This window comes from Gymnoscopelus microlampas (genome assembly GCF_963454915.1).
Source record: "Gymnoscopelus microlampas genome assembly, chromosome: 11".
Taxonomy (NCBI): Eukaryota; Metazoa; Chordata; class Actinopteri; order Myctophiformes; family Myctophidae; genus Gymnoscopelus; species Gymnoscopelus microlampas.
The window spans coordinates 17,153,800-17,167,082 of record NC_139948.1 but is presented as its reverse complement, the minus strand read 5'-3'; the positions used below and the strand labels follow the sequence as shown (position 1 = coordinate 17,167,082).

Sequence of the window (13,283 nt, the reverse complement as noted above, 5' to 3'; positions counted from 1 at the left end):
GTTTTATAAATACTGAACCTATCAAGAGCTTGTGACAAAATAACTATATTGGCTCCATTGGAACACAGATTCTTTACCATTTCCTGAAAAGTAATGGGTTTGGACATACAAGGTTTCCACCCGACAGCAACGATATGCAAAATAAGCAATTCAAACCACTAGTTAATAGCTGCTTCTTAAAAAGAATTTATTCAACGGGTGAAATTGTCAGGTGACAGTCATAAACAGAAAAGATTGGTTTGAGAATCACAACAGGCCTCAAAATTGCTTTTCCAAGTGCCTAGCAAGGGGAGTGGACCAATGCACACAGTAGGGTCTTGTTTCCTCTTGACTCCAAGTTGAAACGACATGGAGGTTTTGAGGCAGTGTGTCATGGGTTCCAGGTAAAGCTGGCAACTCTGGCACCATACCACAAAACTGGCAGTGGACGTTCAATCAAAACCTTTATTTGGTTGATCATATGCCTCATTTAGCAACAAATAAAAAAGAAAATACCGTGTCATAACTCAATTGAGCAGCTACAACTACGACAAAATAAAACATAACAAAAGCATACTGATGCCCGAGGAGTAAATCGGTCACATTGATGACTAACAACAAACCTGCACTTCCCTAAAGTCTTTTTGACACCACATCCAATCACAAGTCACAACAGTCCAACATAACAAACCAGCAGAATCCTTAAACAATACAAAAGAAGGCAGAAAGGGGGTTGGGGTTGGGCAACATCTGGCAAAATTGTACACAAGTTTGTTTGTGAAAGGTTTCAAGATCAACAGGTCACTAAGTCTGGCAGTATGGACTGTCCGGTCTTCCAGGACATCCCCCAGTCCCAGATGCCATCATCAAAACATTGTCGCTTCACCGTTGCCACAGGAGTCTACTTGACCAGAGGCCTGGTTTTGTCATCATCGCCACACTGGTGTGCTTTGTACTTTTTCACCTCAGCCATGTATTTTGACCAGGCATCACTCTTGCCTGGCTCAGTCTGAGGGAGACGGAGAGAAGGGAGACAGAGACACACAGTCAAATTATGTTTACCACACGTTAAATAAACTGCATGTCAGATGCAAAAGACAAACGTACCTCTATGTCTGGTTTGTGTTTCTTCGCAACCATGCCGGTCTTTAGGAACACACCACCTCGGCGCTTCCCCACCTGGTTAGGGGATAGAAGACTGAAACCGTTATACGAGCCCTTGCAGGGGTACTGCCAATGATGGAGACTACACGAGAGAGCAGGTGGTCTACATTTAGGCTCCTGCCGCACCACCAGCAAGCCCTCATGAGAAGCTGCCCTAATCTAGTCTGGTCTACATTTAATTTGCATTTTACCGACAGAGCCAGTGGATTCAGTGTTGACACAGACTAAACTATAAGTACCGCAATCAAAAGTCCAATTCATATGACCACAACTGCATGTATTTAAGTGTTGATATATACTGTATCATGTAACTTAAGTGAGTTCTTCTCTCTTTTTTTACGTGCATTATGCTTCAATGTAGGACTACAGCTAGCTCATCTTACAACTGCCAAACCCCTTACAAAGCTCGTCACGGGAGGGGGCTTCTTGTCCTCAGTTGACTGTCCTTGCTCTGCAGTGTTTGCATCTCCACTTGCTGCTTGCTCCATTGCCTTTCTGCTCTTCTCTGCCTCCATTTTCTTCTTGAACATCTCCATGAAGCTGCCGTCGTTGGCGAACGCATTTCCCCCCGGTGTTGCCTTGCTGGCCCCCGGCGCGGGGCTGGAGGGGGACGCGGGGCTACTACTGCTGTTAGAGTCACTGCTGCTGTGTTGAGCTTTGCTGCTGTTCCTGTGTTTCGGATCCATATTTCCTTGGCTTTATCGGCATAAATGGGCAAATATTCGCAGTCCAATATGCGTGTAATTTGGCCCGCTAATCCCGTTGTGATTATACAAGTAAAGCACAAATGTTGATGCGAGATAGCAGCGCTTTTCAACGCGCTACGCGACTGGCTGGCAGGACCCCGCCCGAAGCCAGTGGTATAAAAAAGATCCAGGGAGCGGTTAGCTACTTAGCACAGTTCCATAAACAGGCAGCGTGGTTTCTAAGCCATTGGACGAAATCCGTGCGATGGTTAAAATGTCCAAGACAGCGTTGGCGTGAATGATCTGAAACAACACGTGTCTGTCCTGAACAGAACAGAACAGAATAACAACACAAAGACACTTCTGCTCCAGATGCTAACGACGAGGCCTCTGCTGGGCCTTTGTGGACAATGTCCTCCAGAAATACAAGATAATAAACATATATTCACCTGCGTGGTGTATCTAACTACATGCTATTGTCACCGCGTATGATAATATCGGACGAGAAACCAAGACGCCTGGTTATTTTCGTATATTTAACTATTCGTTTTCACAAGTTTCGTTATCTTTCACTTGCGGTCGGCCATCTTGAATTACCTTCCTGAAATGTGACCACCGACGACTGCTGCCCCTGTGGTTAGTGCCGCAGCGCCCTCTAGTGTGCTGGAAGGTTTGACATAAATAAAGCACTTGTTCAATGACAGTTTTTTTAAAAATATATAAAACATGGGGGAAAATATATAGAGGAAATACTTCTGTGGCCTACTGGGATACAGATGTTAGGCAAGATTAGCTCCGGACAGACATTTAAAGATTTTGACAAAAAAAAGGTAGAAACGTGATTTAATTTGAGATCTTAATGTGAGGAAAGCTTGAGGGGGTCTGGTCTAAGAAGGTGGGTAGAGGGGACTCAGGGGAGTATGGGGGTTGGGGTCACTGGATAGTTCCCTACTTGGAGCATGGAAGAGCAAAGTTATGGGGACCAAGAAGGCCCTGGGCTTCTTCCCTGGCCCATATCACATAACAGCTGGCCCATAAGGCTATAGAGTGGGACACGTGTGAGCCCAGGAGGAGTCCTAATAGGTGGTTAGAGAGAGTGGGCCATTTTTGTGGCTTTTCTGCCTGTATTATGGATAGTACAATGAAGATAGGACAGGAAACACGGAAAGAGAAAGACAGGGAGTGACACTCAGCAAAGGCTGTCGGGCTCAGGAATCGAACCCGAGACTCGCATTGGAGCCTATGTTGTGCATGTTTTAAATGTTGATGTGTGAGTACTTAGGTCCGCAGTGATGGTGGTTTTAAGACCTTCATGCATGCCATCATGCCAGCTGTCATGGGTTCGGGGAAATTAGAAATAACGTCTTTCTAGACAAGTGAAGACATTTCTTTTTAATGAATGTCTTCCAAATTGTTTGTAATATGACAAAATAACAACTTTCCCAATATGAGTTTTAAGCACTTTAATCACATTTGATCTCAAATCAGAAAATGGCATTGGATTCTCCATAATATATTTAAAAAAAAAGATACATTCAATCAAGTTTCTACTAATGTGTTTTTATTACATTTCATCATAATGGTGGCAGGGCCGCCATCTTTAAATGGTCAATTTTGAGGCATTGGCAGCCATTTTTAAGCTTACAGCAGATTTGGATTCAGCACTTCTATGCATAATACCCCTAAAAAAACATGTATGCCATAAATTAACAGGATTTGTCTTCAGCACTTTAAATAAGCACTTTTTTCTGACATTCTGCCTAGGCTATATATTGAAAGACTGAACATGCTGTACAGGAATGATTCATCTTTAAATGGAAAAATAAAGTAAAAAAGATAAATCATTTTCATAGAAAGACACTTTAATGTTAGCTATTAAAGTAGATATATATATATATATATATATATATATATATATATATATATATATATATATATATATATATATATATATATATATGGGTAGTGAAGACACAAATGGTAATTAATGATATTCCAACACATGTATGTGAGCACATAGACCTCTTCTGACTATTCTTGTAGAAATGCACCGATACCAGAATAAATATAGCTTCTTTGGGCAATGTGTGTGAAATACCAGTTGCTACTCCTGACCCTGAATCCATATATACCTCATATGTTCATATTGGATAATCCAGTCAAAAGTTATAACAGTTAACATATTTTGCTCAGGCTGGTGTGGAGTTGGGAACCGCCGACACTGCCTAGAGACCATTTTCTTTATCCGAGTGCTTGACAGGCCATGAACAGTGTTTTAATATAGGATCCACATATAATGTCAGTCAAAAGTCTCATTTCAGGTTGTTGTTTCTCCCCCTCTCTCTCTCCCCTCTCCCCCCTCTCCCCCTTTTCCCTCTCCCCACCCCCCCTCTCGCTCTCTCGCTCCCCTCTTTCTCTCTCTCTATCTAGTTACTCCTCCCACCTACTTCCCCCGTTGTCTTTTTCGCGCCACCAGTTTTTACAAGTCCCGCCCTTATGTTTAAATCACACCCTCTTCCAATTGTTTAAACCAATCAAACACACGCTCCTTTTGTTTGGACCAATGACATGCCGAGGGGCGGCTCTTGGAAGATGCATCTCGCGCGAAATTGAGGGGGACTGGGGTGGAAAGAGTTTTGCCGCGAAACACATCGTGCTCTGTGTTGTCTGTTGTACAGTCTCTGTCAATTTACCGTTAAGGAACTAAAATAAGCTTTGCATCTTGATTCAGAATGTCTGGTTTTGACGATCCAGGAGTTTACTACAGCGACAGCTTCGGAGGTGGTGAGGGAGCCGGCGGGGATGAGGGTGGAGTGAAGCGGACCCAGATCAAGAAACGATTCCGTGAATTCCTCCGGCAGTTCAGAGTTGGAACCGATCGCACCGGTTTCACATACAAATACAGGTAATGCTATGTATAATGGTTGTTTGTAACACTTAACCAAATAGCATATAATTCTTATCTGACCTGTTGTGGTGGGCGATTTATTCAAGTTCAACGTGGTTTGCTCCTCGTCGCTGAGAGAACTTATTTCACAATTAAAAATAATAATAAAATAAAATAAAAGTCATCATTGATCGTAGAATGATCATAGCTAGAAACGATGAGAGAACTGAGCTCACCACCATCTTCTAGCATACTTAGTAGGCTACAAGATGGTACACTAGTAGGCCCTAGTGTAACAAGGTCCGATAACATGAGTACTCTTTGCCTAAATAGTTGTCAAATTACAATACTTTGCACAGCACAATCCACAAGTGTTAATGACCTGAGTATAAAATGTGTGTGTGTGTGTGTGTGTGTGTGTGTGCGCGCGCGCGTGTGTATCTGTGCGCGTGTGTGTGTATCTGTGATTGCTGACGTTGTGCTTTCATTGTGCTGGTTATCAGAGATGAGCTGAAGAGACACTACACCCTGGGAGAGTACTGGGTGGAGGTGGAGATGGAAGACCTCGCCAGCTTTGACGAGGACCTGTCAGACTGCCTTTACAAGCTGCCATCTGAGAACCTACCTCTGGTAACCTCATGTCACTAGGCTGTCCCAGTACCTGTGGAAAGCCTTATTTACTAGTGCTCAGATCCGGTCTAGAGCCAATGCACATGTACACACAGACCGTTTACGCTCTACTATCTAGACCGGATCTGCGACCTGTGTGGCGAAGGGATCCCAGTCTAACCTCTGGTGTGAGAATGAACCTAATCAATATGACAGCTGTTTGGCTCCTGAAAAGAGTAAAATATGCAAACTCACCATGAGCTGACACACAGCGCTAGATAGTGTCAACCGTGAGCAGTTTGCTTCATTCATAATGTAACTGGGAGACTAAAGCCTGATTTATACTAAATCGATGCTAAGATAATGTTGACCTATGTATGAAGATTGAAATGTGTGACATACTCATTACTCACTCACAATCTGTGTAGTAACCCCCAACCACCTTGATTGACAGCTGGAGGAGGCAGCCAAGGAGGTGGCTGATGAAGTGACCCGTCCCAGGCCAGTGGGAGAAGAGGCAGTTGAGGATGTCCAGGTCATGGTGAAGAGTGACGCAAATCCTGCCTCCATCCGCAACCTGAAGGTAACACGTTGTCATTTGGTGTGACCGTTCAGCAGTCACATGATGCCCCAGTGTAACATGCTTTGGTTGGAAAGTTCTTTCTTGGAATGGAACTTGTTTCCATTGTGGTCCTATGTATTCAATTCATCAACGTGGTATATTAACACATTAGTACATGTCATCAACAAATACAAATAACTACAGTATATGTACAAAGGGGTAAAACGGCGGCAGTGAATGATTAACACTGCACCTTGCATTTTCAATGTGTCCAGTTTGATTTCTGCAGCACTGTCTCCGCTCCCTATTTCTGACACCAGATGTCCTGATGCCTCTTTTCTCTTGTTGCTTCCCCTGTAGTCTGAGCAGGTGTCCCGATTGGTGAAGGTACCTGGCATCATCATATCCGCTACGGCGGTGAGGGCCAAGGCCACCCGCGTGTGCCTGCAGTGTCGCGGCTGTCGCTCAGTCATCAGCAACATCCCTCTGCCGCCTGGCCTGCAGGGCTACGCTCTGCCACGCAAGTGTAACGCGTGAGTACCATTGTCTGTCCACTGTGTGTGTGTGTGTGTGTCTATGATTCCTACTGTGTCTGTAACATATCAGGAATAGACGTTCTAAGGTTCAAGAAAGCCTGGGTGTCAAAGATGCATAATGCCTCATGGTTGCGCATACTGTCACCGAAAATAGCCACTCAGTCATTCAATTATGGGCAGCCATAGCTGAAACTGAAGGTCACCAAATCAGCCGGCGACCCCAATCTATTGTGGTGTCCTTCAGCAAGACACTTAATCACTAGCAGTTAAACTGCTAACTGCTCCCCAAGAGCTGTGTTAATGGTGCCCATTGCTCCTAATAGGATGGGTAAATGCAGATTGCAGAGGACAAATTTTACATTATGTGCAAATGTACTGTGACAAAAAATACCCCAAAAGGAGTGGGGACCTTAGAACTAAGGATAAGTCAGGCTTAAGTCGTATCTGTTCTCTCTTCCAGTGAGCAGGCCGGCAGAGTGAAATGTCCTGTGGATCCGTACTTCATCATTCCTGACCGCTGCGTGTGTGTGGACTACCAAACCCTGCGCCTGCAGGAGGCCCCTGACGCTGTGCCCCATGGAGAAATGCCCCGTCACCTCCAGGTCTACTGTGACAGGTAACAATAACCTGCATGTGTGCCAGCACACTGTAGTTCAGCTGTACATCGCAATTACATTCAGTGTAGTTCAACAATTTGATAACAGAATTTGCTGGTGCCATGCTTTCGCATGACCACAAATGAAAGGGTAGGGGTGTGGATTTGTTTTTGGTATGACCATACCTTGCCAGACCTTGTACCTCTTGTTCTTCCTCAGGTATCTTTGTGACCGTGTGGTTCCAGGGAACAGGGTGACCATTATTGGAATTTACTCCATCAAGAAGGTTGCAGCCACTAAGACCAGAGGAAGGGAAAAGGGAGCTGGTGTGGGCATCCGTGCTTCATACCTGCGTGTGGTCGGCATCCAGATGGATACAGAAGGGGCAGGTAAAGATCATGTCATCGCATCAAAAACTGAAGCTACATTTTTGTGATACGGTGTACCATTTTGTAGCATGTTGTTATACAGGTTGGGAACAGTTAACACCAATCGCAGGACAAATGCTGGTACATTGCAGATCTATCTATTGTGTTGAAAGCTAGTAAAGTGGAAGTCAAATCCAGCGGTGACATTAACAAGCCATCAGATGCAAGTTTTCTGTCTTGGCTTTTTGTCATGATGTACAAGGTGTCTTTGCTAGCTTTAGCTGTGCAAATAACTATTGAGCTCACAGGATTCTTTTTCCTCGTTGCTCTCAGGTCGTGGAGTAACTGGATCAGTCTCACCACTGGAAGAGGAGGAGCTGAGAACTCTGGCTGCCTCTCCTGATGTCTACAACTCTCTGGCACGCTCAGTGGCTCCCTCCATCTACGGCAGTGATGATCTGAAGAAGGCTATAGCCTGCTTACTGTTTGGAGGCTCCAGGAAGAGGTGAGATCACTTTGTCTATGGTAATGAAAGGAACATCCCTGTTGTGTTTTATTCATAGTTCTGCCTGAGACTACGTGTTGTTGATGGGTGCTTTTACATTGTGCAGCGTTTTGCACTTTTTTTTTGCTTTTTCTCCCCAACATAGTTGTTATGCCAATTGATTCCTCCCCACACATTTATGTGTTGTCACTGCTGTTGTATCCTACTGACTCAACTGCCAGTGAGGAGCCTCCACTGGGAGGATGTAGAGCCTTTGTCCTACTCCTCCCGCCCAACACTCCTGTCGACAGGTGCAGCCGGAACCCATAGGAGTACCTGCGGTGACAAATATCATATATCGTATAGATAGATGCTTGACGAAGCCGAATGCACCACGGTAGATTAAAAACCCATAACCTCTGGGCAGGCACTTTACCACTGCGCTGCCTGAGTGTTTCCACTTTAAAATGTTGACGAAGACTGAAACATGTTCAACTGCTGCTGTGCATTGAAATTCATCTTTGAGGTGCAGACAATAGTCAAGTTTTTTTTTTGTGGTCCAGAATTTTGTGTTGAGCATGGTAATATGTGATCGGTCAGTTGAATTCCTCACGTTTGTGCTTTCATAAAACGCATGTATCCTCTGGTCTCCCTCAGACTGCCTGATGGTCTGACTCGCAGAGGAGACATCAACCTGCTGATGCTGGGAGACCCTGGTACAGCCAAGTCTCAGCTGCTCAAGTTCGTGGAGAGGTGCTCTCCCATCGGGGTAATTTAGTCATCTACTTGTTTTGTTGTACATGAGGTTTGCATTGACAAGGAAATTGACTAATGCATTGAAAGGAGGTTCATTATGGTTGCAGAACCGTTTCTCACCAGAAATGAATAATGCAGTGCATAAGTCAGTGGGTCTTGTAATGCACCGAAAACACAAAATGTTTGTTCAATCCAACAAACACATATGTATTTAACATATTTTGTCAAAGTGTTCCTCAGCCAGACTTTACTGCTCTCCGGGTGCAGTATTAATTCAATTAATTAGTGATCCTTATAGTTGGATGGGTAAATGTAGAGGACACATTTCACATATGTGCAAATTTACAGTGACAAATACCCTGACAACAACTGAAGTGAGCTAAATTATTAGGTCTATTCTGAACTGTACCACAGAAGCCGTAATTATACTCTGTAGTACAGTGTTACTTACTCCTCCAAGCTAACAATGTAACTAACTCCTGTGCTGTTGATGCTCCCATCAGGTGTACACCTCTGGGAAGGGCAGCAGTGCTGCCGGTCTGACTGCCTCTGTGCTGAGGGACCCCCAAACCCGAGGTTTCATCATGGAGGGCGGAGCCATGGTGCTGGCTGACGGCGGCGTGGTGTGCATAGACGAGTTTGACAAGGTAAGACGAGAATTTAGCTTGAACTTTGATTTTCTTTATTTGAATTATCTTGGAGTACTAGAGTAAGAGTTTATTGTCCTTCGCAGATGAGAGAGGATGACAGAGTGGCCATCCATGAAGCCATGGAGCAGCAGACCATCTCCATCGCTAAGGTATGGTCCTTTCAGCGGCTCCTTTGTCTTGAGCTCCATGTAAAAAAAATATTCTAAACTTGCTTCGAAAATGGCCGATCTATAAGCTCACATGTTTCGTATTAAAAGTATCAAACGTGAGGGGGAAAAAATGTGGATGGACTTCTGTAGCCTACTCGCAATGTGCAATGAAGTTTTGGCACATTGGTTGCTCTGGACACACACACACACACACACACACACACACACACACACACACACACACAGACCCTCTCATAGACAGCTAGCGTCTCGTATCATAGTGAACAATGAAATGGTAAGTGAACTGGTACTATTGTGACTCTGTGTTCTGCGGTTCTCTGATAAATGTACTTTTCTTCTTCCAGGCCGGCATCACCACCACCCTGAACTCCCGCTGCTCGGTGCTGGCTGCCGCCAACTCCGTGTTCGGCCGCTGGGACGACACCAAGGGAGAAGAGAACATCGACTTCATGCCCACCATCCTGTCTCGTTTTGATATGATCTTCATCATCAAGGACCACCACGACCAGGAAAGAGACATGGTGAGAACATAGATGGTAGTTTGACTGGAGTTGCATGGTTGTGGTTGGAGTTTTTGAGTGAAGTGAATGTCACTGGCTCAACTCGCAGACTTCACAGTATACAGTAATTAATGCATTTTGTATTATGACATTTTAGACACATTTCCTAACAGAGAAATGTATGTATTCCTTCATTCAACCGTCATTTAGATATGCCCCCTCTCCCACCTTTCCACAGTTGTTAATTTTTCTTTTATCATTTAGCTACCCCTGGTCAACTAAGTCTATAGGGTTTAAGCTGGTTAATCTTACTGAGTGTCATGGTTCTGGTTTCTCTGTCCCCCTCTTCCTCAGATTCTGGCTCGTCATGTGATGAACGTCCACCTGAGTGCTCACACACAGACTGAGGGCGTGGAGGGAGAGGTTCCCCTGGCCACCTTTAAGAAATTCATCGCTTACGCTAGAGTGTGAGTCCATAATTGTAACTTTTTCTTTAGAATCCTACGGTTCAAAATAGTCAAATGTCATGTTGACGCACAGGTTCCATTGAGTGCTCTAGTGACATTTTTATGACATATTTTATGGTGAAGGTAAATTATTCTAGGTAATAGACACCAGTGTGCATTAACAATCCAGAACTACACTTTAGGTTATGATAACAAAAAAAGCAAAATAACACTATTCTGCATGTGGTCATGACTAATGTGTTTCCTTACAGTAAATGTGGGCCCCGTCTCACTGCGGCGGCCGCTGAGAAGCTGAAGAACAGATACGTGGTGATGAGAAGTGGAGCAAGAGAGCATGAGAGAGAGAGCGACAAGAGAGCCTCTATCCCCATCACGGTCAGGTATGTACATAAACTATGGCCAATCAATCATTCCACTGATGATTGATTGGCCAAAAATGTCATATTTTGTTATAATATACAGTATATTTTCTGCTGTGTCTTGTAATGTCACTTATGGATCTACAGACGCCTCTCAGACTAGGCTATGTAAAGGGCACCTTTGCAGATGAGATTTCTAACCACATTAACCCTGGCGTCGCTACTGTGGGCATGTCGGTATGGGGTGGCAGTGGCTCAGGAGGTAGAGTGGCCGCATGGGAAGTTGAAGGTTCCCGGCTCCCCCTGGGTGTCGAAATGTCCTTTAGCAAGACACGGAGCCCCTAACTGCTCCTGATGAGCTGGCTGGTGCCTTGCATGGTTGCCATCGTCGTGTGTGTGACTGTAATGCCCATTGTAAAGTTCTTTATAGAAAGGTGATTGCGATTATAGGCGAAAGTTTTCCCCCAAATGTTTTTTTTTGCAAAAATTGTTCATGCTCGCAATGCATTGCCGATGCATTGTGAGCTTGTAGACCTGAATCCTATCATTCTATTGTGACCAAACGCTAACTGATGTGTTTTGTGTCATGAGCTCATGAAAACCTCCCATCAAACCTAAAGCACGTCTGATTTCCGCTGGACAACACATTTTTATTTCTTCTACCGTTCCCTCTTCCAGGCAGCTGGAGGCCGTGGTTCGTATCGCAGAGTCTCTGGCCAAGATGAAGCTTCAGGCGGTGGCTGGTGAGGAGGAGGTGGACGAAGCCCTCAGGCTCTTCCAGGTGTCCACGCTGGACGCTGCCCAATCAGGCAGCCTCTCGGGTCTGTACCCTCTTTCCACATACTGTACAATCTACATTAAGCATGTGGATCTCCATCATTAAGGCGATTCGATACGCATCTCGATACACTGCCAGCGATACGATACATTAGCGATACATTGAAGCCCCTGATAATACAATGTGATACGATTCACCCCTGTTCCCGATTTGATGCATTACATTTAAATTCAAAGCAATTTATTGTTTTACTGTAGTTTAGTACTAGGCTCTGCATCTAGTACAACAACCAAACTATATAGAATTCTGTGAGAAAACAAAGGGTCTGCTCGTTATTGTAGAATTATATATATTATTACATAGGTCTTCAAGAGGGGGTCTGGGGCCCCTAGGGGTCCTCAGTTATTACTGGGGGGCTGGCAAATATTTGTGTGATAGGAACCTTTTTTTTTTTTTTTTTACATTAACCACTTGAACCCTAGCATCCCTATTCTGAGGGGAACATTAGCTGAAAATAGCAGATCTACTTGTAGATCGGAGGTTTGATGTAGATGAAAGAAAGAGCTGACCAAATACAGAGCCAAAGGTAAATTTGACAAAGTGTTTTCATTGAGGGTTTAAGAGATAAAATGTCAATTATGGATTAATGTTACTAACATAAATCCCAAAATATCTGCAACACAGTTTTATAGGGGGCTAAGTTCAGACCCCGGTCAATGAAGTGTATATAGGGTTTAAATGGTTAATGTACATCTGAATACGTAATGCTAATCACTACATGAAATTGCAGTATTTGGAGTTGGGGCATGTCTAAAATGTGTTGTGTTGTGTGTCGTGTAGGTGTGGAGGGCTTCACCACTCAAGAGGACCAGGAGATGATTTCCCGTATCGAGAAACAGCTGAAGAGACGCTTTGCCATCGGCTCCCAGGTCTCTGAGCACAGCATCATCCAGGACTTCACCAAACAGGTCAGTGGTGGCTTTCTGACATGTTGTACAGTGAGTGTCACAGTTCTATGCAAAACAAACGGAAATGAACAGACACCTGGAGGTGCAATAAGACAACCTAGTGCAGCAGTACAATACAGTTAATTAATTACAGAACAATGGTTGATTGTTATTAAACTAGTAAGGAAAATTGAATTTACGTTCGGCCAACGGTTCAAACCAAATAAATAGTACACTTTTTTTAAATGTCTGCATAGAACATTTTAGACATCTTGACAAATGTATTCAACAGATTGTTTCTCTCCCCCTTGTCCTTCTCTTCTACCTGTCTTATAACAGAAATATCCAGAGCATGCTATCCACAAAGTCCTCCACCTGATGATGAGGAGAGGAGAGATTCAGCACCGCATGCAGAGGAAGGTCCTATACAGAATCAAATAGAGGAAACTTGTGTATTCCCTTGGCTACCAATGTTTGACGTTGATGTAAATACTGTAGTTTGTTTTTCTTGTTACCCAGTTGATGTCTCATAGAGCAGTTTCTGATCAGTCTTTGTGAATCTTGGCCATCTAATTCTGTAAACCCTCCAATATATTTCACTCATGACAAGATAAATCTGGTCTATTATGGAAAGAATAAAAAGATGGAGACACTGAACGATTTCACTGTTTATGGAAGATGTTTTGTACTAAAGAAAAGTTGCATGCTCTGTAAAGTATTAAAGTATTTGAACTCATGTTGAGTTGAATTCTGTCTGCTGGCATGAGTGAGGTCTGATGGATGTT

The 13,283-nt window shown here is 44.0% G+C and overlaps 2 protein-coding genes across 2 annotated transcripts; one reads left to right on the top strand and one right to left on the bottom strand.

The window, feature by feature from the left end:
• Window positions 1-168: 168 nt before the first annotated feature.
• On the bottom strand, window positions 169-2,439 carry trir (telomerase RNA component interacting RNase). Its single transcript, XM_084072135.1, has 3 exons — window positions 1,545-2,439; window positions 1,087-1,158; window positions 169-988 (listed from the first exon to the last, which is right to left on the bottom strand). Exons 1-3 carry the CDS (start codon window positions 1,827-1,829, stop codon window positions 881-883), a joined length of 465 nt encoding a protein of 154 aa, XP_083928261.1. The 5' UTR covers window positions 1,830-2,439; the 3' UTR covers window positions 169-880.
• A 1,998-nt stretch (window positions 2,440-4,437) lies between these two features.
• On the top strand, window positions 4,438-13,235 carry mcm5 (minichromosome maintenance complex component 5). Its single transcript, XM_084070931.1, has 16 exons — window positions 4,438-4,734; window positions 5,220-5,346; window positions 5,780-5,908; window positions 6,248-6,420; window positions 6,884-7,039; window positions 7,239-7,408; window positions 7,721-7,892; window positions 8,529-8,640; window positions 9,131-9,274; window positions 9,361-9,426; window positions 9,792-9,968; window positions 10,302-10,414; window positions 10,666-10,794; window positions 11,452-11,594; window positions 12,392-12,519; window positions 12,838-13,235. The coding sequence occupies exons 1-16, from the start codon at window positions 4,562-4,564 to the stop codon at window positions 12,937-12,939; spliced, it is 2,214 nt and encodes a 737-aa protein (XP_083927057.1). The 5' UTR covers window positions 4,438-4,561; the 3' UTR covers window positions 12,940-13,235.
• The last annotated feature ends 48 nt before the right edge of the window (window positions 13,236-13,283 follow it).